The 26,639-nt window shown below is 40.7% G+C and overlaps 1 protein-coding gene across 1 annotated transcript; it reads right to left on the minus strand.

Annotated features, from left to right (window-relative positions):
• Positions 1-3,245: 3,245 nt before the first annotated feature.
• On the minus strand, positions 3,246-25,906 carry LOC113280002 (patatin-like protein 2). The gene is made up of 8 exons (XM_026528633.1): positions 25,835-25,906; positions 6,432-6,518; positions 6,033-6,217; positions 5,042-5,225; positions 4,760-4,924; positions 4,351-4,630; positions 3,591-3,613; positions 3,246-3,479 (listed from the first exon to the last, which is right to left on the minus strand). The coding sequence occupies exons 1-8, from the start codon at positions 25,904-25,906 to the stop codon at positions 3,246-3,248; spliced, it is 1,230 nt and encodes a 409-aa protein (XP_026384418.1).
• Positions 25,907-26,639: the final 733 nt, after the last annotated feature.

Here is a 26,639-nt window from a genome sequence, read left to right on the forward strand (position 1 = left end):
CAATTACATTTGTTCACAATGTCTGTTATGTTCTAATCCATTCTGCTAGGGTTAGATGGAGCCCTTAATATTTTGCTAAATTGATTCATGTTTTTAGTGGTGTTATTGCTGTACTTAATTGCTTAAGGGTAGATTTCATCTTAGTTCCACAACATATTACTTTCACCATGTATGTCATGCATCCTTGGTAGTTTGATCAATTCTATGTTGTTGTGCTGTAAATCATGCTTAAAATGAATAGATTTATCTTTTGATTAGTTGTGCTTTAATCAGACAATTAATACTTGTGATAAATACTTTTTACCAGAGACAATGACATCACGGTAACTGAATTACTTAGATAAGATTAGGTGGTGGACTCCAAAATCCTAGCAATCTCCATATCCTCACTGAGCTTTAGCTTTTTTCTTGACACTTTAGGTTCGAATTCAATTAAGAAACATAGAAAATCAACACAGCTCCCTCCTTGTCCCTGTGGACTTCCCCTGCTTATTCACTCACTACAACTGACCTTGTATACTTGCAGGTCTAAGTTGTAGGTTTTTTAAAAACCCCACCAGTAACGAATATTGTGGATATCATAGATTTCATGGTAAGGTATCAGTTGTGGGAACATGGAGAGGATAGTGCAGAGCACGCTAGACAAGGGAAAGTTTCATGAATTCTTAACATTACCACCCCCACTTTGTTTGCAACGAAATCCAACAGTTGCATAGGTCCGTCGCATAGAAATTGAGCGAGGAATCGAATTATTGAGGTGTAACTCAATTATACATCCAGTAAGGACATAAGTTAACTTCCACATCAATAACATGATTCGGGTGCACAAGCGTGATTACAACGGAAAAATATTTTCATTGTGGCCAAAGCTCCACTATTAGAGAAATAAATGGCTCAACCAATTGGATTCTCAGCATCGGAAGCCCCGGAAAATGGGAAATATCGCACCGATCCCCTTGTCATAATCCATAAGATTTCAAATTGGCAGTAGATAAGATACTTGTAAACATAGGAAGATCAGTAGATATATTGTTCCTGCAGAAACTACAAGCGATGGATTATCCATACTCCATGTTTTTTCCTTCAACTTACAACATTTATAGATTCAATGGGAGCACCCTCTAAGACAAAGAGACAATTCACTATGATTATCTATATCAGAAAAATATAAACAATCACAACCTTTTGTATGGTCGACATGGAATCCCCCTACAATACAATCGTCTGACGACCATGGGTTCATGGGATCAAAGGAGTAGCATTAGCTTATCATCAGTACTCGCGTCTTTCGACACAAAATGGGATAACCGAGATGAAAGGATACCCGGCCGAGGCGAAGTTTTGCAATGAAGTAGATATCCGCTAGTATGAGAAACGAGTCAATAAGATCAAATAGAAGAATGAACAGGCCAAAGAAGATAAAAAGAAACATGAAAGGAAGACTTATGAAATTAAAACAATGAATGGAAATGGACTTCCTAGTGAGATTTCCGAAAGAGGGTCTGCCCGCATAGCCGACCCTTATCGAAGATCCGGTGATGGACTTTACAAAAACAGTACCCACCAAAGATATAAACTTGGGAATTACCGGGGATACAAAGATAATTAAGATAGGAACGAAGTTGGACAAATGGGAAGGGGAGAGATTGGACAATTGTTACGATAATACAAAGATGTGTTTGCATGGAAGATGGAGGATATGCCTGGCATAGATACTTCGATAGCGTGCTATCAGCTTGGTATTATACCAAAGGCTAAACCCTTCAAGTAAAGAATTAGGAAAGTTGCCACCATTTATCATGAGGCAATCGAAGCAAAACTCAAGATGATGAGCTAGTCAGGAAAAATCAGACTAGACCCGCAGTGGATAACTAACATGGTGATCGTTCCGAAAAAAAATAAGGGTATTCGAATACGCATAGACATGCGCGGCCTTGAAATTTTTTCCCCAAAGGATAGCTTTCCTCTGTCGGATCTGACAACCACTACTTTTCCAAATCTAACAAACACTACTTTTCCTTCTGCATTGTTATCTTCTTTTTCTCCATCATTTCGTCTCAAGAAAGCTCGTCGATTAAAAATGGCTCCTTGTTTTTATCAAACTCAAATGAATTCATTCTTCTTCCAACCTAATGACCACTACTTTATTTTGTTGTTTGTATAGTCGTTAGGATATCTATTCATCGACCTTGATGATTTTTCAAGTTTTATTTTGTTCGTCATCTTCACGGGCTGATGTGACAAATTTTCTCCTTTGAAAGTAATATTCACAGGGTCGTCATGATATTCATACCAAACCTTGACGACTAGTTGACGGATACGATTAATTATCAAGTTATGAAAATCTAAATCATTCCGACTAATTTTGTCAAAAACTTGTTTTTCCTGCGTTCCATTTTGTAATTAGTCGTCAGGATTTTCAAAACCTAACTTGCCGACTAGGTCATGATCGTCATTTTGATACATTTTGGACCCTGACGACCAACAACTTCCAAAATACCAATTTTCATGTGTCCATTTTTTCTTTTAATCGTCATGTTTTTGAAACTATAACCGTAAAGAAATCTAGTAATAGTTAGCCGACATGGTTGGAATAAATACAACATGCGAAATTTAATTGATTATTAAAAGTCGTCATTTTGTATTATACGATCATGATGACCATGCCTGGTCGGCATGTTATTGTGCATTCGAGCATGAAGAATTTTTATAACCTGAGTTCTGAACCTATGAATCCCTTCTGTCATTCGAAGAATTAAACCAATCAAACCGTGTTCAGTTCCATTTTGATAAGTGTTTGACAAGAGTAATTCATTTTCGTTATAAAATTCTCAAAACCATTTTTTTCCAATTCTATTTATTAAAAAAATTCATAAGTTAAATCTACAAAAATAAAAAAAATAATCAAAATGCTCACTTAAAAAATTTAGCTTAACATTATTAACTTAATTAATTCAATAGATTTGTGTTAATTAATCTGAGGGAAGATTAGGCATTACTAAAGATACATGGATAAAGGGCTTTCGATTTTACTTTCAAATGATATTATCTTGTCTTAATCATTATAATTAGTTTGGGTATATCTCAATCCGGAGAGTTAATTTTTAGACAGATTAAGCTAAACGGGGACCGTAATTTTTTATTCATATATAAATTTTATTCCATTAGAGTATTCTTATATGGAGGTTCTACTATACCAAGATACATTTTCTCATACACTATAAAATGTTCAATCAAATTAAATGCTAGAATGTATATTTGGCTAGCCTGGCCGGACGTTCATTAGGGAGAATCTTAACAAAATGGATTAAGGCTTCTTCGTTGGTGCATGCTCCTTCAATCTCCTCGGAAATTCCGGTTTCTAAGTTAACCCTACACATAGTCTTTTTCAGTATATCTTGGCCTATCTTAATCAATTTTTGCATATTCTTTTTCGTCGATATATCCACTGATGTTGTATTCCCGACTAAGTCATCTGTCTAAGAATATATACGCAACGAAAATCACAAGAAATCAGTGTAGAACTGTTTCATCTTAAAGATTAAAAACCTTAACTCATTTGACCGACGAAAGTTATGAGCTATATGTACCACAATGCGTAAATAGTTTTCCTGGCAGTGGAGTTAGGGCTGAACATGGTATCGGTTAACCGTTGGAAACCGACCGAACCAGACCAATAAGAAAGAAACCGAACCAAACCATTTAGATTTGGATTGGTTTGGTAAAAAAAGTTGAAAAACCGACATTACTGGTTTGGTTTTGGTTTGACCTGAAAACCGAACCAAAAATCATTGGAGAACCGATTAATTTTTAAACTTAGTTTTTACCGTCGATTTAAAAGTATTAGATTCTACACATTGATTTAGAGGTTAAATAGAAACCCTAAATCTAATATTTCATTATGATACTCTCCCTCTTTCTCTTTCTCTCAGCCGTCTCCCTTCTCCACCCCCGACTACAGCTGCCGCTACTCGACTTTTTTCTTCCCGTCTTCCTTCTTTTTTATTTGTCAATAACTAAATTAAGATATATTATATATCTTCTTTTGATCTCTGGACTTAGAGTAAGCTTTAACTATTCTTGATTTTTCTTTTTTTTGTCTGTATATTTGTGTAAACCAATACTATCGGCAACTACGATTTTTTTATCTGTAAATTTGTGTATTTTTTTTGATTTGACATAATTATTGGTTAACCAAAAACCACTGGGACAAACCGAAACCAACTGGAACCATTTGGAAACCGAACCAATGGTTAATGGATTGGTTTGGTTTAGATTTTTAGAAACCAATAATATTGGTTTCGGTTTTGGTTTGGCTAGAAACCGAACCAAAACCGACCATGAACAGCCCTAAGTGGAGTGCTCTGAAGAGAGTGGAAGCATGGATGTCAACCATATCTGCACTTGCTTGACAGAAAGCATCAATAAGAGGAACATTACCTCCATAATACAACCACCCTAAAACACCCCATTTAGAGACTAATGAAGACTTGTATTTTTCTTCATTCTTGGCATTTCCCGTTCCTAAAGATATGATTATGTATTTTCTGTAGTCTTTGGCTCTGATGGGTGCCAAGTCTTCATTGTTATCTAGTAAATCGTTCGTTATGGAAGTCATTGCTAGTAGAGTCTGTTAACATTCAACACATACCCCCATCAAAACCGTAACAAATATGAGACATAATAAATTATAAAACAAAACTTAAAGAACTGCTTATTAAAATGAAATTCGAGTTATAGGACTAATCATTTTACTAACAGGATTATTGGCCGCAACTCCACCATCTACAAGGTTGAATCTCTTGAGTACTTTTCCTTCAGAGTCTTTTGTTTTAAAGTAATGAGACGGGAAATACGTTGGGGCAACACATGTACTAATGCACACATCTGATAACAAAGCATCTTTTGAAGCATCCCTCTTTGCCTGCGCGTTGGATGGAAAATAAAATAAAAATCCCTCACCCATCTTCTAGTAGAAAGATAGTGCATTAAGTTAAATATACATCGGTAGTGTCTTCCTCTATGTGTAATTCATACGTACCTCGCTGGTTGAAAAGATAATAGGTCGAAGAAGCCTCATGTCGAAGGTAGGTATAACAATAGATGATAATGTTTGGCTGATTTTGGTATCTCCAAGAAGTTTTTTCACCAGAGAGCGAAAGTAGTGCCGGCTATATTTGGGTCCTGTCACCGTACTGAAAAAGTGTACAACTGACCCAAGCATTCTTCCACTGCATATAATAAAAATAAATATGAAAGCAAAATTGTGTCCTTAATTATATGGTTGGGCATACTAAGATTCTACAAGTACTTTTGCTTTCACAAAAAAATAGATTACAAAATATAAGTAACATAAAAGACTGTTTAAGATATATGTTGATGTTTGGATGGGGCTAAATTAATTCCTTAAGGCAAGTTTTCTGGTTGGTTTATAGCGCGTTTGGATACAAATATGTTCTTGACTTCCGCTTCTCCAGAAGTGCAAGTCAGAAACAGAACTATTTTGCTTCACAAAATGCTGACTTTTCTGCTTCTAGAAGTTGTTCTGAAATCCTATTGACAAACTGACTTCTGATTTCTTGACTTCCAGAACTCGAAAAACAACTTCTAAATATCCATCCAAACGCGCTATTAACAATTCCTTAAAATTACACATATTATACAAGCTGGCATATACAACAGTAGAAATATCAACTGCGCAAATGAATAAATAAACATATAGTGGTTGATGCTATTTGGCGCTTTATTTTTCTAGTACTAGGTTATCCCAGACCGGTCGGGCCACATACTTGACACGTATTAAAAAGTGGAAAATAAAGTTTAAAATAGTTTTATTATAGAATTATTTAATTTTTTTTTTTCTTTTTGTTAACTTCCTATTTTTTCTGAAAAAGTAAATCATTTGCCGGATTTGGAGGGGACGGGTTTTAGTTTATGTACATGTCAAAAAAAGAAAAGGAGCCACATACTTTGAGTATGTGGCCCGACCACATCGTATTCGGGACGGTCCCCGACCAATAGGAATTAATTACCTGTTTTCATTAGGGAATACATTTGGAGAATGCTGAAGGTAAAATGGGACAATGTCCTTGGCAGCATAGAGAGGACGGTTGTTGCTGTTAGGAGCAGTTATGATGGCGGTTATCAGGCCGCCAGTGCTCGTTCCTGCAACAACATCGAAGTAGTCGGCCAATCTCACCTCCTCTCCATCTAGTTTCTATGTTAACATAACATGAGGAATAAAAATGACATTACCCATTAATTCATACATATAAATTAGTTCTACACATTACTTAGATCGGATTCACCAATCTAATAATGAATTAGTAAAGATCTCCGTACTTTTAGTTATTGCGGAGTGGAGACTGAAATTTTGCAGCCATCAATCGTAATAACTGAAGTCAATCATGATATATATGTCTATACATTACCTGCAATTCAGCCTCAATGAAAGCAAGGATAACTCCAGGGATTATACCTTTGACACCTCCACCATCCATGCTCAACACGGTTACCAACTGTGAACACACAAACCACGAAGGGATCCGAGTGCTCACAATCAATCATCATCATCTAAGGAGATTTGTGATGATGATATCCTAGTGTTGATTCATTGGCTCAAAACCTTCGGGTTTATCATAGCCTCATCTAACAACTCCATGCGAGGCGTTTGCGCACGGGATATAAGTACAAGCAAAGAAAACAAAACGTATAAGTAAAGATCCATGGGGCTAAATAAATATAAAGTGCTGAAATGTAAATAAGACCAAGGTTTACGTGGTTCAGCACTAAGGCCTACGTCCACGGGGTTTGTTGTTTTACTATATTCTTCACGGTTACACGAATAGTCGAATGACTTTTTGGGTTTACATGTTTCTCTCTTCTAAATGATTAACTTACACTTGCAAACTCTCTCTCTCTCTCTCCTTCCCTTCCTGATTCTTCCGATCCCCTTTCCTCTTGGTGGAGACGGGGTATTTATAAGGTTAGAATGTGGGACCCATCTCTGATGACCGTTGGAACCTTATCCTATTGTGTCCTTGCGTCTATTACGCATAGGTCTGCGTTTGCCCCTTGATCCCGCAGAGGCATCCTCGCTCGTTCCACAGGTTGATCGACACGTACACTGCTCAGAGTGTTTAATGTGGGTAGTTGAGGGGTCTGCTCGTGTCAGACAAGTGTCTTCTGCCCCTGTCACGTCCGTGTCAGCTAACTTTCTCTCCACCGTTGATCCTAGCTTCTCTTTTGGGGATGCGATAAAGTAACTCCTCGGGGTTTATTTGGTGTTTCGTGGCGCATCATGTTTTGATGTTTTGGCCTGCATGCTTTCCACGTATCTTTTTATATACACGTGTCTGATAGTGAGATATATGTGTACACAATTTGCCCCTTTTCTTCGGGCTTGAATGTCTAATGGGTGCCTTGAAGAAAAACTATCGTCGCATATTCTTCTCATTCCTAATAACTTCTCCTAGATACTTGGGCACGTCTTTTATTCGTGCATTAACTGCTTATGTAACGGGCACGTTTCCCATTCCTCCATTAATTTCTTTCTCTTTCTTTCGGGTATATTAAGGAGAGAGAAAATTAATTTCATTCTTCCTAAACATTCTCTCAGTTTTCATTCTTTGTTTTTCAGCCCTTAAATTCTCTGTCTGTCTTCATTGAACCTGTGACCTTAAATTCTCTGTCAGTCTTCATTGAACCTGTGATCTTAAATTCTCTGCACCTTAGCATTAATCACGCCCGCTTCCACTGTTTGTTTCTTCTGCTGCTGTTTTTGCCGGTAAGTTTTTCTTTTCTTTGTTTCCACTGTTTTACGCTGTGTTGATTTGTAAATTCTCTGCTACTGTTGTTCCTTGTTTGTGATGAAGAACTTCTTTTTGATGCTTGCATACTAGTTTGCCCCTGTTCTTTATCTTAAATCAAGGAAGCCACTGTTTTGCTTGTATTTGAGTTTTTGAGGGTGAATTTTATGGAATTTTGAGCATGTATACTAATTTTAGGGTTTCTGCGTTATCGTGTGTGTATTGCTATTGATGTGGTTTTTTGATCTTTGGTAATGTTTTTGAATGTGTGTAACTTGTTCTTGATTTTAATCTTTTCGCAGCCATGTCTGACCGTCCGCGGCTTACTTGTCAGACTCCTGGTTCTGGTCTATCGAGATCTCCTCCGCGTAGAGTCTCAAGATGATGTTCGTCGGAGTCGAGTTTCTTCTGGAGCGAAGGCCTCGTCTTCTAGGGAAGAGATTCCTCCGACAAATCCTTCTGGTTCCCGAAGAGTCTTCGATCGCGCAGCGTCTCGTCCTCGTGATGATATTAGGAGTACGCAGGCTCCGCCTCGTGCTGTTGCTTTTGACGTTCCTCCTCTACGTTCGTTAGTGCCCGAGCATCATCTGCGGTCCCCTCCAACTTTTAAAGGGAAGAATACGAAGGGTGTAGTTCCGAGGGCTGAATCTTCAAAGAATCCTCCTGAAGAGAAAAGCTTCCGAAGCGTTCATTAGTTCATCCGGCCCCGCCGAGGAGGATGAGGCTGCCCCCTTGATACGTAGTGTCTCGGTTAGTAAGAAAAAAGTAACCTTCAAGCATATTGATCTCGAAATATTCAAGGAAAAGCATGAGCTCCAAGCCTTCGGGGTTCGTTTCTATGCCCCTGAGGATGATATTACTTATGAGCTTATCTCAAAGTATGAGTTCGATGAATTTCATTTGTTAACGACGGTTGGAGCGTTCGAAGCTGGTCTTATGCTGCCGTTGTACAAATCAGGTGATTCCTTCTACTATGACGTGCTCGCTAGTCGTGAAGGCTCTTCCACCAATACTCACAGCCGTTCCGTATCCCAACTATCGGGGAATTATCTCCGCGCCCTGAAGGAGTGCTATCTGCGGAGTAAGGGGGAGACGTCGATGACTTGCTACGTCCCCAATCCCGCGGAGAAGGAATGGTATACTCCTGAGAATTTCAATAACTCCTTCGGTGATTACGTCAATAGTAGGAACCGCAAGCCGTGGAGTGTCAGCCTTCGGAATCTCGCTGCTCCTCGGGGCGAGATTCGTCTGTTAAATGAGGTCAGCGATGCCAAGCTGAAGTATGTTCCTGGCACGGAGGGGTCTAGTCATCGGAAACTCTTCCCAGCGCGCGAGAGGATCAAGCGCGATCATGACTACGAGTGGCACGCCACCGTTATCGAAATAGTTGGTCCGTGGGCTTACGGTTGGATTCCTGGTCCCCGCGGTTGGCGGCCTACCGAGAGTAGTAAGCCACGCGAGTCTCCTCCTGCTCGTTATGGAGATTTCTGTCCCTGGCGTTTGAACTTTGCGGGTATGAATTTTCCTTATGCCCTTGACGTCGTAGAGGGAGACGAGGAGGAAGGTTCTGGTGCTATACTTCCACCGAAGAATACCTCAACTGCTCAGGTACGCGGATTCTAGCGGCGTTCTCTCTTTTTAGAAATTCATCTGACGGGAAAAAATTCTTTTTGTGGTGTTGTTTTTCAGGTGTTGAAGAAGAAAAAGATTAAGCCGAAGCAGTCTTCTACTATTGTGATGGGCGAGGCTGAGGCCCAAGAAGAAGTTACTAGTCCAGTGAACGAAGAGTTTGCTGAGGATGAGGAGATTACAGATGGGGAGGAACGTACTGGTACTTCCCCTATCAATGTCGAAGAAGAGGTCTTCGTTGGTCATGTTGGTGATGAAGGAAGGAACAAAGCCGTGGTGGCTGATGGCGTTGTTATTGGGGACATTTTGTCCCTGCTGGTGATGTCGCGGATACCCTTCCCGCCTCTCAAGAATTTTCTTTTGATCGGATGTACTCCACGGGGAGTTCTTTGACGATGCCCTCGATTTTCCCGAGGACTTCTCTTTACTTTCCCCCAATGATAATTGGGATGTTCTTGGTGGTGATGGTAATGGAGACGCTACTGTTGAAGATGGTGGCGCGGAGGAGCATGCTGCGCATGTAGGCGCGGAGCATGCCGACATTTGTGCTGAGGGGGCCGTGTCAGAGAAGGGGAAATCGGTCATTGATGCGCCTGCTGATAATCTTCCACAGTCGCCGACGTCTGAGGGCGAGGACGCCATCATGGATTGGTTCAAGGAAAAGAATCTTCTATTTGTCCGTCATCCCGCCCCTGTTGTTGCTGGGGAAAAGGAATCTACTGCGTATACCCGTCGCATGATGGAGATGTCTTCTAAGGCGCGGGTGTCTGAAGCCTGGGGAAAAAATTTGAGTGTTCCCGAAGCTACCCTTGTGCCGGAGCCTCCTACTTCCGTTGCAGATATGATGGCCATCGCCGACGGGTATCAATATGGCTTTCCGCAGCAGCGTGTCTTGGAGGTAAATTTTCGTACATACTTTTTGTGACAATCGAATGCTTCGGTGAAATAATGTTTGTCATCTTGATGTGTAGATGATGAGGAGTGAGCATTGTAACCACGTGCTGTATCAGTTCTTCAAAGCGAAATCTCTGAAGCTCGAGGCTAAGCTTCGTCACAGAGAAAAGGAATTATCTGCGGCTGAGGTCGAAATAGAAGAACTGAGAAAAAGCCTCAAGGAGAAAGAGAAGCTGGGTGAAGCAGAGGCCGGTCTTCGTTCCGAGCTTGTTGCTGTTCGCGCTGAGTTAGAGCAAACTCGCAGCCAAGTTTCAACTTTCACAGGTTTGGTTCTTTTTCCCTCGCAGTATGTCGTCATTCCTCTATTTCTTAGTTGTTCTGTCTGAGTCTCCCCACCCTATCTCCAGTGGGTGGCGTCCCCGAGCTGATATGGCTTCGAAACGAAAGAGCTCGGCAAAAATCTCGTATTAGAGATCTGGTTGAGAAAATTAAGAATGAAGCCAAGAAATGGGATGCTCGGGCTGTAGGTATGGCGCGCGAGGCATGTTCAGATGGTCGACATGCAAAATCTGTACAACCATGATCGTGCTTTATTTAATGGCACACTGCTGTGGACACGTGATAGTCTGCGGGAAGCCCGTGAGCGTACTTCCTTGCTGGAGTCTAGGATTCAGCTGCTGGAAGAATTACAGAAGGCTCGATCCATTCCTCTTTCAGGGGTTAAGGATAATATGCTCTGTCTTGTCAGAGAAAGAGATGATGCCCGTGCCGAAGCCCTGCTCTAAGCAAGGCCCTTGCCGCGTCCCGCGTTGAAGTAGCTCGTCAGGCTGAGTCTGAGAGGAATCTTGAAGTGTGTATGTACAGACTTAGCAAAGGGGTCTCAGAGATAAATAAAGAGGTCGACCACCTTCGTCATATGGACTCGATGAAGCAGGTAGAATTAGATGCCTGTCAATTTACTCTCACCAACCTTCAACTAGACTATAAGAAATTATCCGCGGAATATGACCATCTTGATGAAGCGCGAGATGCGGTTGTTAATGAGTATGAAGAGGCTTCGGCTTGTGTCGAAGGTATAATCCTATTTCATCGAGTGTGACCGTGTTTTTTTCTGCGCTAACTCCGTGGTGTTGTCTTTTTCAGAGCTCGAGGGACACCTTCGCGTCACAAATGAAAAACTTGAAAAGGCTCAATCTTCCTTAGCGCAGCAGGAAGAACAGACCAATCATTTCAAGAATTTAGCGGCAACCCGCGAGGAGGCCGTTGGTGCTGCTTCTAGAGAAGTGAATCGGCTATCTTCGTTATTATCCCAAGCCCAACAGCGGACAACAGTTATTAAGCACAAGGCTCGTTGTCAATTGGCTGAGGAGACGAACAAGATGCTGGAGAGGATAGAACTTGGCCTAAGAACGAGCATGGTCTCGTGAAGAACTATCCTCGTCGTCCAGTTCCTTCTGCCTTGCCTGCTCCTCGGGACCCTCTTCTGGTGGGAGCGTCCCTTCAAGTCTTCGGAATAATCCTGCCGATGGGGCGCAATCTAGGTAGAGACCGCAGCATTTTGTAGGGCCGCGGCATCATTATCCTTCCCTTTTTGTAATCATGTAACAAGATATTTTTTGCTGATATCCTGTAAAAGGAATATTTTTTGATGTGTATCCTTGAATTGGCCTTTCACTTTTGTAATCATCCTTTATGAAATGGATCCTTTCTTGATATACCTGCAATGTTGGTTTGTTTTTATTTTAAGCATTTGTGAAAAAACAAAACAAAAGTTTTTAAGTGTTTTGGTGCGATACTGAAGGAAGGTACCTTCGTGATCGTCTTGAGACCTGTCACCCCGCTGGCGAATCCTGGGCCAGAGGATTCCCAGACGGTGGGGGCCGGGGCAACGTTCTAGGATATGGGATTAAAATATTTACACACCCATTCCGTCGACCCGTTGCCTTAAGATTGGTTGGGTATCTCTTTCTGCTGGGTGCCTTCCCCCTGGTCTTACACTTATGGACACTGATGGGGGAGCCCTGAGAGATTGTAGATTAACTACTTTCCCCAATATTGTCGATAGATTCCACTGACTTGATAATTTGAAAGCTTGTTTGATTGATAAGTTGAGGCCTGCAATTCCTCTTCCAGAGATAGAAACATGTGGAGCGGTCAGGCTCCCTTCTTCTTCTGGTACACTCCAAGCAGATTCAAGTCTGCGTTGCTCCTATGGGAAGTATGGTTTGAGCCACTTAGCATTCCAAGGATGCCGGAGGACCTCGCCTTTTAGATTACGAAGGTAGTAGGAACCGTTACCCGCAACGTCGTGTATTACAAAAGGTCCTCCCCACGTAGGTGCTAATTTTCCCCATTTCTTTTCTTGCTGATACCGTGGGATTGTTCTCAACACATACCCCTCTACAAAATTCCGCAGCTTTACCTTTTTGTTGTACTCCCTTGCTAGTCTTCGTTGATAATTTTCCATCTTTTGTAATGACTTCCCTTCTTCCTTCCAAGTCGTCCAACCTTTCTAACATCATATTGTGAGGTTTTTCTCCCAAGCTTCGGTCTTCGTGGTTGGCATGAGGATTTCCGTAGGTATGACTGCTTCAGCTCCATAAGTTAGAAGAAACGGGGATTCCCCGGTGGCGGATCTTCGTGTTGTCCTGTATGCCCATAACACATTGTGCAGTTGTTCGCACCATCTTCCCTTATGCTCGTCTAATTGTTTTTTGAGTATAAGGGCGAGGGTCTTGTTGGTAGCTTCCGCTTGTCCGTTGCTTTGAGGGTATATGGGGGTGGACTTGTTCTTTCTTATTTTGAAAGTATCGAAGAGCATGTCTATATTTTTCCCCTGTAATTGCTTGCCATTATCAGATACAATTTCAGCGGGTATACCAAATCTGCAAATGATGTTCTGGAATATGAAAGTAAACACATCCGCGTCTCTGATCCTGGCCAAGGCCTTAGCCTCCACCCATTTACTGAAGTAGTCCGTGGCTACTATCAAAAATCGTCTTTCCCTGATCCTTCGATGAAAGGCCCGACGATGTCTACGCCCCATTTTGCAAATGGCCACGGGCTATCGACGGAGTTTAACATTGTGCCGGCGCGTGGATTTTTTGCGAAGCGCTGACATTCTTCACATCGTCGGGACATCCTCGCGGCATCTGTATCATTGTCGGCCAGTAATATCCTTGCGTTTTTGCTTTGTCAGCTAGTGATCTCATGCCGCTATGATTCCCCGCGTCACCATAATGGATATCATTTAGAATTCGATGCCCCTCTTTCCGGGACAAGCAACGTAGTAATGGTCCAAGGAAGGATTTCTTATACAGGACCCCATCCCGAAGATCATATCTTCCCACTTTGGAGAGTATCTTCCTAGCTTGTTTCTGATCCGCAGGTAAGCTTCCTTTTTCGAGAAAGGCATGGATTGTCACTCTCCAGTCATCTTCGTTGCTGAAGTCTTCGTCTTGATTTGCTCTTGACAGGATATCTTCTTCGTCAAAGTCATTATGGATGTCTTCTCCTACCTGGTCTTCGATATTTTCTTCCACTGTATCTTGATTGGTAGCGAAGGAGAATTGAGATGCAATCGAAGGCTCGTATACCCTTGCTATTTTAATAGCTTCGACATTTTTATCCCTCAGCATGGATGATATATATGCTAGGGCATCCGCGTGCCTGAGGTCCCTTCTGCATAAGTGCCGGAACTTAATGTTCGGGATTTGTGATGCCAATGTTTGGACCAAGGCCATGTAAGCTGAGAGGGTGTCATCGTACACATTATACTCGAGCCCTATTTGCCGTATGACAAGCTGCGAATCACTTGTCAGCCTTACATCGGTTACCCCCATCTCTATTATTATACGGAGGGTGTACGACAGCTTCGTATTCAACAATGTTGTTGGTATGCTCTTTGAATTCCAATCTAAGTGCCTGTATAATCCTTTCTCCAGTTGGGGTGATAATGACAATGCCTATTCCTGCTCCTTCCTTATTTTTGGATCCGTCGACGAAGACTTCCCATTGTCTTTGACTCGCAGGTTCGAGGATATCCATTGGATCCTTGTTTTCTTCCTCGACTTCTGGTATTCCCTTAATCTCTTCGTCGTTGTCAAGGGGGAGGTCTGCTAAGAAATCCGCCAGAACTTGGGACTTCCGAGAATGTTGAATTTCATGAATGATGTTTAATTGATCCAGATGGGTGTTCCATTTGGCTATTCGGCCCACTTTTCCCGTGCTTTTGAGGACTGCTTCCAATGGTGCTTTGCATGGGACCCTGACGATGTGAGTTAGGAAGTAGGTTCTCAGTTTTTGGGTAGCCCATACCAGTGCAAGGATGAGTTTTTCAATCTTAGTATAATTTCTTTCTGCAGAATTGAGGGTCTTGCTGACGTAATAGATAGGTTGTTCTATCTTTGTATTGGTTTTGACTAATACCGCGCTGACTGCGTCCTCTGTTGCTGCTATGTATAGTGCCAAAACCTCGTCAGGGTATGGCTTCTGCAGGATCGGGATTGAGGCTAGGTGTTCTTTGATTTGTTGGAATGCTTCCTCGTATTCAGTGGTCCATTCGAACCTGCTCCCTTTTTTGAGAATATTGAAGAAATGTTTGCATTTGTCTGAAGACCGTGCAATAAATCTGCCCAACGCTGCTGTAGATCCATTGAGCTTCTGCACTTCCTTTAAATTCTTTGGGGACGACATCTCTACTATGGCTTGAATCTTTGCTGTGTCTACCTCGATGCCCCTTTTTGTTACCAGATACCCGAGGAACTTCCCCGAGGTGACACCGAAAGTACATTTCTCCGGATTCACTTTCATGTGATGCTGTCTCATTGCTTCGAAGATATTCCTCAGGTCCTGGTGGTGATCTTTACGCAGCTTTCTTTTGACGAGCATGTCGTCAACGTAGACTTCTAGGGTTCCTCCAATCCATGGCTTGAAGATAGCATCGACCATCCTTTGGTATGTTGCCCCTCCAATCCATGACTGGGACGTTCTTTAATTGATATTTAGCGTGTTTCTGTTCTTCGCTGGTTGTTGAAGTACTTGTTTCTGTGCTTAGGACATTATCATCTTTCGTCAAGCCCTTCCCTGTAGTTTCCTTGAGGAACAGGTCTATGGCCTTCTCTTTCGCGGTTTCTTGATTTTTTACTCTTCGGATTTTTCGTTGCTCTTCTTGCTCGTTGTTGATATGATCCTGAGTGGCCTGGCACTCTCGCGTAGTGATCCGATCTCCCTTGATTTCCATTACTCCCTCAGGTGTTGGAAATCTGAGATATTGGTGGTACGTTGCCGCAACTCCTTTGAGCTTATGTATCCATTTTCGTCCAATAATAGCGTTGTAGGGGGAAGGGGTGTCCACCACACTGAATAGGGTTTCCAGTTTCATGGGCCCTGCGTTAACCTGCAACACGATGTCTCCCAAGGGCTTCGTGGCTGCTCCATTGAATCCATAGATGGTGTGATAAGAGGTCATTAACTGTTCATCATGGAGCTTCATCCGTTTGAATGCATCGTAAAATAGGACGTTTACGGAGCTTCCCCCGTCTATGAGGATCTTTTTTAGGTTACATCCAGCTACTGGTAGTGTTAGGACCAAGGGATCGTTATGGTCTTCCATATCTTCTTCGATATCCTCGGCATCGAAGATGATAGGAGATTCCATCCATTCTTCGTGTTCGTCCACCACTATCCCATCGACCTTATATAATTCGCAGCGGTCTTCGAATTGCTTCCGTAACCTCTTTTCTATCTGCACTGTAAGTGAGGGTCTTGTGGCTTCAGAACACGAGATGGTGTTGATTGTTCGGTTTCCTTCCGGAAGTTGGACTGGTTTGGTTCGCTTAGATCTGTCCTCGATAACATCCTTTCGTACGTAATGTTTGAGCTCTCCCGCATCAATTAATTTTTGGATCATTATTTTAAGGTTCTTGCACTTTTCGGTCTGGTGTCCGTTGAAACAGTGATATTCACAGTAATCTTTAGACTTCTCGGATCTCGGGGGCTGCTTTCCCTTAGACCATGGCCACTCCAAGTTTTCCCTCCCTTTGATCTCTCGTAGGATACGAGCATAGCTAGCGTTGAGTTTCGTGTAAACTTGATCTTCGAATTTCCGGTCACCTGCTCTTCGTTCATCCCTTCGTTCCTTCCTATCTTCGTGAGGTCTCTCCCCTGAGCAACTCCTTTTGGCCCCATTGGTTTGTTCCGCTGAATTGGTGCGGTGAGACCTCTGCGGATATGCCCTCGGGTTTTCCCGTTGAATTTCTTCAAGTCGAGCGTGCTTTTAGATAATTATTCGAAGATCTCCCTTTGTCTTAGGCACGCTCCCATGAATTTCAACAAATAGGGGACTCATTCGGTCTAAGCCCCATTTGTAGCAATTGATGCTTACCACTGGGTCCACGCTACCTATGGCTTGGCAGATCTTGTGCCATCTGTTAGTATACTCCCTCATGGTTTCCTTGTAGACAATCGATAGTGAAAAGAGATTATCCATTCCGGTGTTTACAGTCTTGTTGTACATATATGTTCTTAAGAATTTCTCTGCGAGTTGGTCGTACGAGTGGATAGAGTTTGGTGGCAGATTATCGAACCATGATAACGCCGATCCCTTCAGGCTTGACGGGAAGTATCTGCAGAGTACGGCGTCGTTCTGACCCCATCTAGCTAAGACACGGTTGTAGTACCGAATATGTGCAGCAGGGTCGCTGGATCCATCACAGCATTCGAACGTTGGGACAGGGCATTTCAGCGGAATAGGGGTGTTGGACAAGCGATGAGTTAAGGGCGTGGAGTTAGCTTCTCTCATGGCCTCTTCTAACCTCCCCCCGCCTTGTTTATTTTTTAATTGCCTGATCTCGGCCATCATCTCATCTCGTAGTTCTTCCATTGCGCCGTGGTGCCCTAAATTCTTCTGTTCGTTACCGTCTGACTCTCCATCGTCATAATCTGGGTCAGATACGCTACTTCCCATTGTCGCGTCTTCATTAGCCGCTATGACGACTCTATAGTCTCGGTTTGGCTCTGGTGCTTTGGAGTTTGCTTCATCAAGTTGTTGGATGGTCTTCGTGCTTAGAGCAATCCGCTCCTTTAAATCTTGATTTTCTCTGGCCAACAGGGCTACAGCATCTGCGTAAACCTGCTGGCTCTTCTTCAGTTCCTCAAGCTCAGCCATCAGTCGGTGTGATTGGTTGGACCCCTGATTGGGGGTCCCAGCGCGTGCTACTATAGCCATGGTGCCGCCCTCCTCCACGGTTTGCACTAAAGGTGGAAGGGGTTCAGCTTCGGTCGCTGGCATTTCCAAATTGGGGTGCGTGCCCCTCTGCGGTGCTAGAGCCGCCGGTATGGTTTGATTTTGATCATTTGTTGGTGGCATTCCAAAAGTTAGAAGGTGCACGGGTTGGAATGTTCTGGATTCATCCACCCTTCTCTTGGTTGATTAAGTTGATTCATGGCGCAAGTATTGCTAGCCTCTGCAGCCTTCGGTACTACCGCAGCCGCACCGTACTTTGTCGCTGCTGCTCTGAGAGCCGCCGCTGCAACTGAATTAGCGTTCATAGGTGAAGTGATTTCCGCAGTATCTTGCCTTTGACTGGTCATTTTAGCTTTATCTCCCTTCTGCTTGCTTCGGGTGATGACCGGGGTTGTCCTGGGTGTTTCTTTTGACAAAGCTTTGGATTTTCCTGCTTCCTGCGTCTTTTCCATCACGTGTCCTTTTGTTGACAATGAAATCTCGCCGAAACTCGCCTTTTTTACTCACAATACGTCCTTTCTGCATAAGGCATTTCAAACGAAAAACGGGAATATCCGCGTGAAGCGGGTTAGTTGACGAAATACATTCTTCCTGGAGAGGATTAATACACGCAAGTTACAATATACGGGTTAAAGTTTTACTAAGGGAGATCCTTAGTATAAAAACTACGAAAACCCCCCCAGAGAGACGGGTTCGCATGAGATCTAAAGAAAATCGTAAATCCGCGGATTAAAACAATAAATCTTATCGAAGATAAAAGGTGGGTTTTTAATACAATACAGTTAACAAATGATCTATACAGTCCGAGCTGATAAATCAGAGCAATCATATGCCAATTTAAAATGAAATCACAGGATAAGATAAATCTTTTACCGGGACGAAGTCCCTGTTTCTAGCGCCAAATTGTGAACAAACAAACCACGAAGGGATCCGAGTGCTCACAATCAATCATCATCATCTAAGGAGATTTGTGATGATGATATCCTAGTGTTGATTCATTGGCTCAAAACCTTGGGGTTTATCATAGCCTCATCTAACAACTCCATGCGAGGCGTTTGCGCACGTGATATAAGTAAAAGCAAAGAAAACAAAACGTATAAGTAAAGATCCATGGGGCTAAATAAATATAAAGTGCTGAAATTTAAATAAGACCAAGGTTTACGTGGTTCAGCACTAAGGCCTACGTCCACGGGGTTTGTTGTTTTACTATATTCTTCACGGTTACACGAATAGTCGAATGACTTTTTGGGTTTACATGTTTCTCTCTTCTAAATGATTAACTTACACTTGCAAACTCTCTCTCTCCTTCCCTTCCTGATTCTTCCGATCCCCTTTCCTCTTGGTGGAGACGGGGTATTTATAAGGTTAGAATGTGGGACCCATCTCTGATGACCGTTGGAACCTTATCCTCTTGTGTCCTTGCGTCTATTACGCATAGGTCTGCGTTTGCCCCTTGATCCCGCAGAGGCATCCTCGCTCGTTCCACAGGTTGATCGACACGTACACTGCTCAGAGTGTTTAATGTGGGTAGTTGAGGGGTCTGCTCGTGTCAGACAAGTGTCTTCTGCCCCTGTCACGTCCGTGTCAGCTAACTTTCTCTCCACCGTTGATCCTAGCTTCTCTTTTGGGGATGCGATAAAGTAACTCCTCGGGGTTTATTTGGTGTTTCGTGGCGCATCATGTTTTGATGTTTTGGCCTGCATGCTTTCCACGTATCTTTTTATATGCACGTGTCTGATAGTGAGATATATGTGTACACACCAACTTCCCCTTTGAGCCTTACGGATTCATCTCATCAGCAGTTATTGCACTCTCCATCACTCCCTTTCTCCAGAAATATTGGTGACATAAACAGAACTTAGGAATTCCAACTCATTTATATATATAGGCTGTGTAAGACAACTGGGCGCATATCAATTATGCAACTATAATGTCAATTAATGGACATTGGTACGACATCGCTAATAACGTTTAACTCCTAACCTCATCTTATTATCATTTATACTGTTCTTGAACGTACTTTGTCCATAACTCCTTCTGTTCTTCCCGCACTTAATCTTATAGTTTAAATGGTTGTCTCTTCTTTTAGGTTGGACTAAATGCAATACTGGGAGTGCCTTCGATCCTATTTTTCTTGCTAATGGTGCTAGATTTTAATGGCAACTGCAAGATGAAACTTAGCTTATATAAATACAACTCTCTTTATTGATGTTTAGAAAATCTTTCAAAACTAAACACAAGCTCTAATCTTGCTCATATGATCAACCACAACTTTGGTGATTATATATATAGAACTATGAATATCTTTTCCTAGTCCTATTACCTTATTACATGTCTTTCCTTTTCTTAGAACTAGATGACTTCTAATTACCTTAGGATTACATCAATTTCCTAATCTTGTCCTAACCAGCTTGTTAGTGACTTCTATGTTGAAGTTAATCCAACATTCTCCTCGTTAAGCTTCAACCTTACCCGTGACATATCTTGTACTCCAATCAGTTGTCTCATTTATTCAAACTTGATCCGAGCTAATGCCTTTGTCAATATATCTGCTTTCTGCTCAGTTCCTGGTATGTGTTCAACGTTGATGATCTCCTTCTCGATACATTCCCTTATAAAATGATATCTCTTGTGAATGTGTTTAGTCTTACCATGAAACACAGGATTCTTTGTGAGTGCTATTGCAGATTTATTATCAATTCTGATGAGAATTTGTTCTGTATCTCTTTCTTTGATTTCACCCAAAAGATCTTGAAGCCAGATTGATTGTTTAGCTGCTTCTGTTGCGTCCATGAACTCAGCTTCGCATGATGACAGAGCTATTGTGTCTTGCTTCTGTGAGCACCATGTAATAGGTGCTTCTCCTAGATAAAATATATGACCAGTTGTACCTTTTCCATCATCTTGGTCAATATTATGACTGCTGTCACTATACCCAACAATTCCTTTTGATCCTCCTCGACCATACTTCAATCCACAGCTGATTGTTCCTCTTAGATATCTTAATATCTGCTTTATTACATCACCATGAGACTTGCGTGGACTCTGCATATAACGTCTTACTACTCCCACAGAGAAAGCCAAATCTGGTCTTGTGTGTAATAAGTATCTAAGGCATCAAACATTTCTTCTATAACACGTTGAATCAATCTCTGCTTCTTCTTGTGCCTTTGAAACTTTAAGTCCAAACTCCATTGGTATCTTAGTTGGATTACAAGTTTCAAGTCCTGCTTCTTTCAGAATTCTCCTTGCATAAGCTTCTTGTTTAATCTGAATCCCATCTACTCCTTGATGGACTTCTATGCCAAGGTATTACGTGAGTTTTCCGAGGTCTGACATCTCAAACTTTGATGACATTTCTCTCTTGAACTCATTGATCACCTTAAGGGAGTTGCCAGTCAAACATAGATCATCTACATAGACTGCAATCACAAAAAGCGTTCCCTTTTCTTCTCTTATGTATACTGATGTTTCTTTAGAGCACTTAACAAATCTGATTTCTCTTAAGATTTGATCTAACTTTGTATTCCAGGCTCGAGGAGCTTGTCTTAGACCATATAGAGCTTTTGATAACCTATAAACCTTATGCTCTTGTCCTTTTACTTCAAAACCTTCTGGTTGTTCAACATACACATCTTCTCGCAATTCACCATGTAAGAATGTTGTCTTAACGTCTAAGTGGTGAATTTCCCATGAGTTTGATGCTGCCTCTGCAATTAATAAGCGTATTGTTTCGATTCTAGCAACTGGTGCAAAAACTTCATCAAAATCTATGCCTGATTCTTGTACATATCCTTTAGCTACAAGCCTTGCTTTGTATTTATTGACAGTACCATCAGCATTCCGTTTTATTTTGAAGATCCACTTAAGACCAATCACTTTTACCCCACCTTGCTTATCAATTAGAAACCAAATCTTGTTTCTGTTGATTGCAATAATTTCTTCTCTACATGCTTGTATCCATTTATGCGAAAGCTTTGCTTCCTTAAAGTTTTTTGGTTCGTCATTAATGGACAACAATAATGTCTCACATTCCTCTGCTACTTGAAGAACATAATCCTCCAGATACTGTGGCTTTTGAGTCTGTCTTGTTGATTTTCGCAGTGGAATGGGTTGAGTTATTTCATCGATCTCCTATTCTTCTTCTTCTTCTTCTACTTCTTCGTTATTCTCAGTGTTTTCATTATTCTCTTCTTCTTCTTGATTAACATCATTGTTTCCATTGGTATTGATGATTATGGGTCCTTCGCCTTCATCAATTACTTGACCCCATCTCATGTGAAACATTCCTGGATCCCTACTTGGTCTATCATTAGTTTCTTTCCAGTTCCAATGTGATGTCTCATCAAACACCACGTCGCGACTTACTACCACTCTGAATGTTGTTGCTTTTGGAAAACCTTGACGCGTTTGTTTCCCAACTAAAAATGATTCACAGATCCTTGATTCATCATTTATCTGTGGTAGCCCTCGAACCATCTTGTTCTGAGACATAGTTTTTAAGGTTCTGGAACTTATGTGTCCTAACCTTGCGTGCCACTTCCATGTATGATCATCCAGTCTCATATTCAGACACAATGGCCTTCCAATCATGAGACTTATCTTGTAGAGTCTATTCTGTGAGCGTGAGACTCTAACTAAAAGTCTTTCACTTGGGTCATGAACTTTTAGATAATCTTGTCGTATTCTAACATCACATCCAACTTCTGTAGCTTGTCCTAAACTTAGAATGTTGCTTTGTAAGTTTGGGATGAAGTAGATTTTTGTGACAAGCTTCTGTTCTCCGGTCTTGCTCTGAAATAGAATTGATCCTTTCCCTTAAATTTCTACAGAAGATCCATCCCCAAACTTCACCTGTCCTTTGATTTTCTCATTGAGTTCATAAAAGTAGTGTCTCTTAACAGTCATGTGATTGCTGGCTCCATTATTTAAATACCAGATTCCTTCTTCTTCATCCTTTGATTCGTAGTTCTTTGGTATTAGTTTCCCTTCGTTTAAGGATACAACTTCGTGCATGAAAAGAGTTGTATCTGCTTCCCTTGTTTCATTCTTGTTTGCTTCTTCCATCTTTTGTATTCTTTTAGGGCATACAGAGGAGAAGTGTCATGGTTTATCACATCTGTAACAAATAATGTTTGATCTATCCTTCTTTTCTTTCCCTTGGTTTTGATCATTCTGACTTGTTGTTCTATCTTGTGAGTTAAACCTTCCTCCCCTTCCTCGGCCTCTGTATCCTCTACCACCTCTTCCACGACCTCGTCCTCTTGTCGCAGAGTTTTGTTGGTAAGCATTTGTGTACAAGAGTTTTCCTTGAGTTTCTCCATTGTTTTCTTCATCAAGGATTCTCTCTTCATATGCTTTCAATCTTCCAATTATATCTTCATAGCTAGTCTTCTTTAAATATAAGACTTGTTCGAGAGAATCTATGATATGAATATACTTGGATCTTGGTAAACTATTGAGAAACTTCTTTACCAGTTTATCTTCATCAATGGATTGTCCAAGAGACGCAGCTTTTGAGGCTATTTCTGATAGCTTTCCTGCTAAGCTATCAATAGTATCAGTGTCTTTCATCTTCTCTCTTTCAAATTCAGACATTAAGGTTTGCAGACGAGCTTCTTTAACTCGATCAGCTCCGAGATTACGTGCCTTTATTGCATCCCAAATTTTCTTTGAAGTTTCCTGTTCACCAACTTGTAGAACAAGACATTCTGGTATTGATTGAAAGAGTAATCCAATGGCAACATTGTTTTTGTCTGGGTCCAATGTACTAGGATCAATTGTTTCCCAAACTTTGTAGATTTTCATCAGTACCTTCATTCTCATGGCCCATACTGTGTAGTTTGTGGTGTTGAGGATTGGAACTTGTATTGATGGTGGCGTGAATTGTTTTGCACCCACAATGGTGGTTTCGTCTTCCATGGCTCAGAAACAAGCTCTGATACCAATTAATGGCAACTGCAAGATGAAACTTAGCTTATATAAAGACAAATCTCTTTATTTATGTTTAGAAAATCTCTCAAAACTAAACACAATCTCTAATCTTGCTCATATGATCAACCACAACTTTGGTGATCATATATATATAGAACTATGAATTCCTTTTCCTAGTCCTATTACCTTATTACATGTCTTTCCTTTTCTTAGAACTAGATGACTTCTAATTCCCTTAGGATTACATCAATTTCCTAATCTTGTCCTAACCAGCTTGTTAGTGACTTCTATGTTGAATTTAATCCAACAGATTTGTGATGCGTGACTTTACTAACAAAGCAATCTTTTATGGTCTCCTATGCTGCCATGCAGCTAAGACATAAACGCGAGCTATCTGGGCTTATGTGAACAAGGCCATTGAACTTCAAGCTACGCATGTCATTTTATAAAGGTAAGTCAAAGACCTGGTGGATCGAACCTTGATTTTGGGCATACTTAAATCTTATTAGGCATACTGCATAAAGAAAAAAAAGGTTGTGAAATAGCAAAATCAGATTATCCCTTAACCCAAAATTTTTTTAATGACAAATATGCCCTTTACGTATTAGTGTTAGTAATATTGATTAGTGATTAAAATTTTTATTTAGTGATTAAGATAATTTTCAAAATTATAAAGGTTGTTTAGATGATTTTTTGGATCATGGTTCGGCGAAACAAGTTAAGGTTCGGTTCACATCTATGAGCCGAATCTACCAATTGATGAACGGTTCGGCTCACTGAATCTGTTTACTGCATGCGCCGAACCTATAATTTTCAATTCCAACCCTTTTGCTAGACACTAGTTTGGCTTATATGAAAGTTTCATAGTAAGCCGAACAACATCCTGAATAGCCCGGGAAAAAAATAATTATTGGTTCGGCTTATATTTCGAAAATCGTATGAGCCGAGCATCAATTTGTTATTTTTTAGGTTAAAATATTATTATTCACATATTGAGAATATCGTAATAGCCGAACCTTATAAATGTTCTAGGTTCGGCACATATTATGATTATCGAATACGCCGAACCCCTATGCATCTCTATGTGTGACTAGGTTCGGCTTGGAATTTCATACCGAACTGTCCATATACACTTACAGGAAGCTTTTGCGAAGAAAAGTTCGGCTAAAAACGCTACTCAATTTTGAGCCGAACCCAACACTGTAACCGTCATTTAATCGATGAAAAACAACAAATAGGAGATTGGGTTTGTAAAACTTACTTTCTTATCCTCATTTCCGGAGTTGGAGATGCAATTGGTTCAATTTCTGGTTCAATTGGTGATTGATTTTCAGTTTCTACACCTTCATCTTCAATTGATTCTTCTTCTTCAATTGATGGATTAGAAGACAATTTGGTTTGCCTAGTCTCTGCTTTTCTTTGTACGAGTCATTATGTGGTTGAGTTTAATCGACGATCAAATTTTTACGAATCGACAATTCATCACGATGATGAATTTTTTTTTCGCAGGAGGGGGAAGAGTTCGGCTAGAGGGGGAGGAGGAAGAAGAGATGTTAAGGAAAACTGATTTTAGATTTTTGTATTAAGGGTATATAGGTGATTGAACTACCCATAGGATACCCCTTATAAGGTCATCCAAGATGGGACTATTGTTTCATATGCCTAGAAAGATTTAGGTATGTCCAAAATGAGGGTTCCGTGAATCCTCTTAAAATCCTCCTTTGTTGCTTGTAAATTTTCATTCGTTCCTAGATTTTGTAACGATGTAGCTCCCTCTCTTGCCTATTGGAAGGTCAGAAAGAATTCTATAGTTTAGTCTCGCACTCCTGTTCGGTTACTAACAAAGTTTACAACAACAAAAAAAAATGTTTTAAGAAAAATAATATGTTTGTTATTATTTTCATCAGAGAAGCTAAGATGAAAAGTTAGAGCTCTCTTAGCTATCACGAAAGGTCGTCCCTAAGAATACTGAGAATGAATAAATAAATACACGTACACAAATGTTGAGACAAAACTATACATTTTCGAAGGAGACTGATCTTTGTTGGTGAAAATGGATTAGAAAGTCGAATAAGAAACTAATGAGAAGCCTATGATGACATGACAGCTAATCCATCAATTCAATTATAATTAGCATGTGGACAGGGCCTAATTCTTTGTTTCCAAGTACACATCCCGGTATCACCGGACAATTTGAAAGATAAAAATATGAGACTCGCGTCTCACGCTAAACCAATCTGACCTAACTAACAGCAGAATCTCACATGGAGAAGAGTCGAATATAGTTAGGAATCCTAGGATCTCACCTGCACATTAACTGTACATATATTGCCACTTCAATCCAGAGCTGAATGAATATAAACTTGCTTAGACTGTTTAGTACTGCTCTCTCCATCTCTAAAAAAAAAAATAAGCAGGTTTGTATATAAATTTACGCATAAACCTGATTATTATTCCGAAACGGAGATAGTAATAGTTTTTTCAGGTAACTATTTATTGTTGGAGAAAATAAACTTTTAATCGGTTATGTAACTTTTGTTTCTTCGAGACACTATTTGTGAGACACAGTGACTTGAACTTATAACCTAAGGCCAAGCACCATGGTGTGCCATTTCCTTTAGCTATAATTTATTTGAAGCTAAGAGAAATGAGTCTCAGGACAACCTCACAACCTCACTATGGTGTTGTGTCATCCTTTACTTATACTACACGAAAACTAAGTTTTCGTGTAAATTGTAAAAAAAACAAATTCGTTTATCTTTTTCGGAAAATGGGTCATTTGTCCAAATATTTTCAAAACATGGTTCAAATGGACGAGTAAAAATTAGTATGGGTGAAATGGACAAAAGAAAAATAGCGAGATGAAACTGGATGCATCCTGTGTAAATTAAAAATAAGAAAAAATATTTGAAAATTGGCAGGATGAAACTGTTTACATCCTGACTATTTTTACATTTTTGTCCATTTAAACAGTATCAAAATCTAAGTGTCCTTTTCACCCAGGAATTATTGGTTTTGGTCTTTTTAACCAATTTTGTGTATTTCTTTTTCTTTCTCAAATTTTTCTCTGGTAGGAGTAATTTATTTAGGTTAAAAGATAATTATTAACAAGAGTTTACTCAATAAAT

This window comes from Papaver somniferum, chromosome 5 (assembly GCF_003573695.1).
Source record: "Papaver somniferum cultivar HN1 chromosome 5, ASM357369v1, whole genome shotgun sequence".
Lineage (NCBI taxonomy): Eukaryota > Viridiplantae > Streptophyta > Magnoliopsida > Ranunculales > Papaveraceae > Papaver > Papaver somniferum.

Coding starts and splice junctions, on each gene's coding strand:
- LOC113280002 (XM_026528633.1), bottom strand. CDS start 25,906: ATGGAGAGAGCAGTACTAAACAGTCTAAGCAAGTTTATATTCATTCAG. Junction 4,925..5,041: donor TTATCTTTTCAACCAGCGAG/GTACGTATGAAT, acceptor TCCAACGCGCAG/GCAAAGAGGGATGCTTCAAA. Junction 3,614..4,350: donor CTTCAGAGCACTCCACTTAG/GGCTGTTCATGG, acceptor AACTCCACTGCC/AGGAAAACTATTTACGCATT.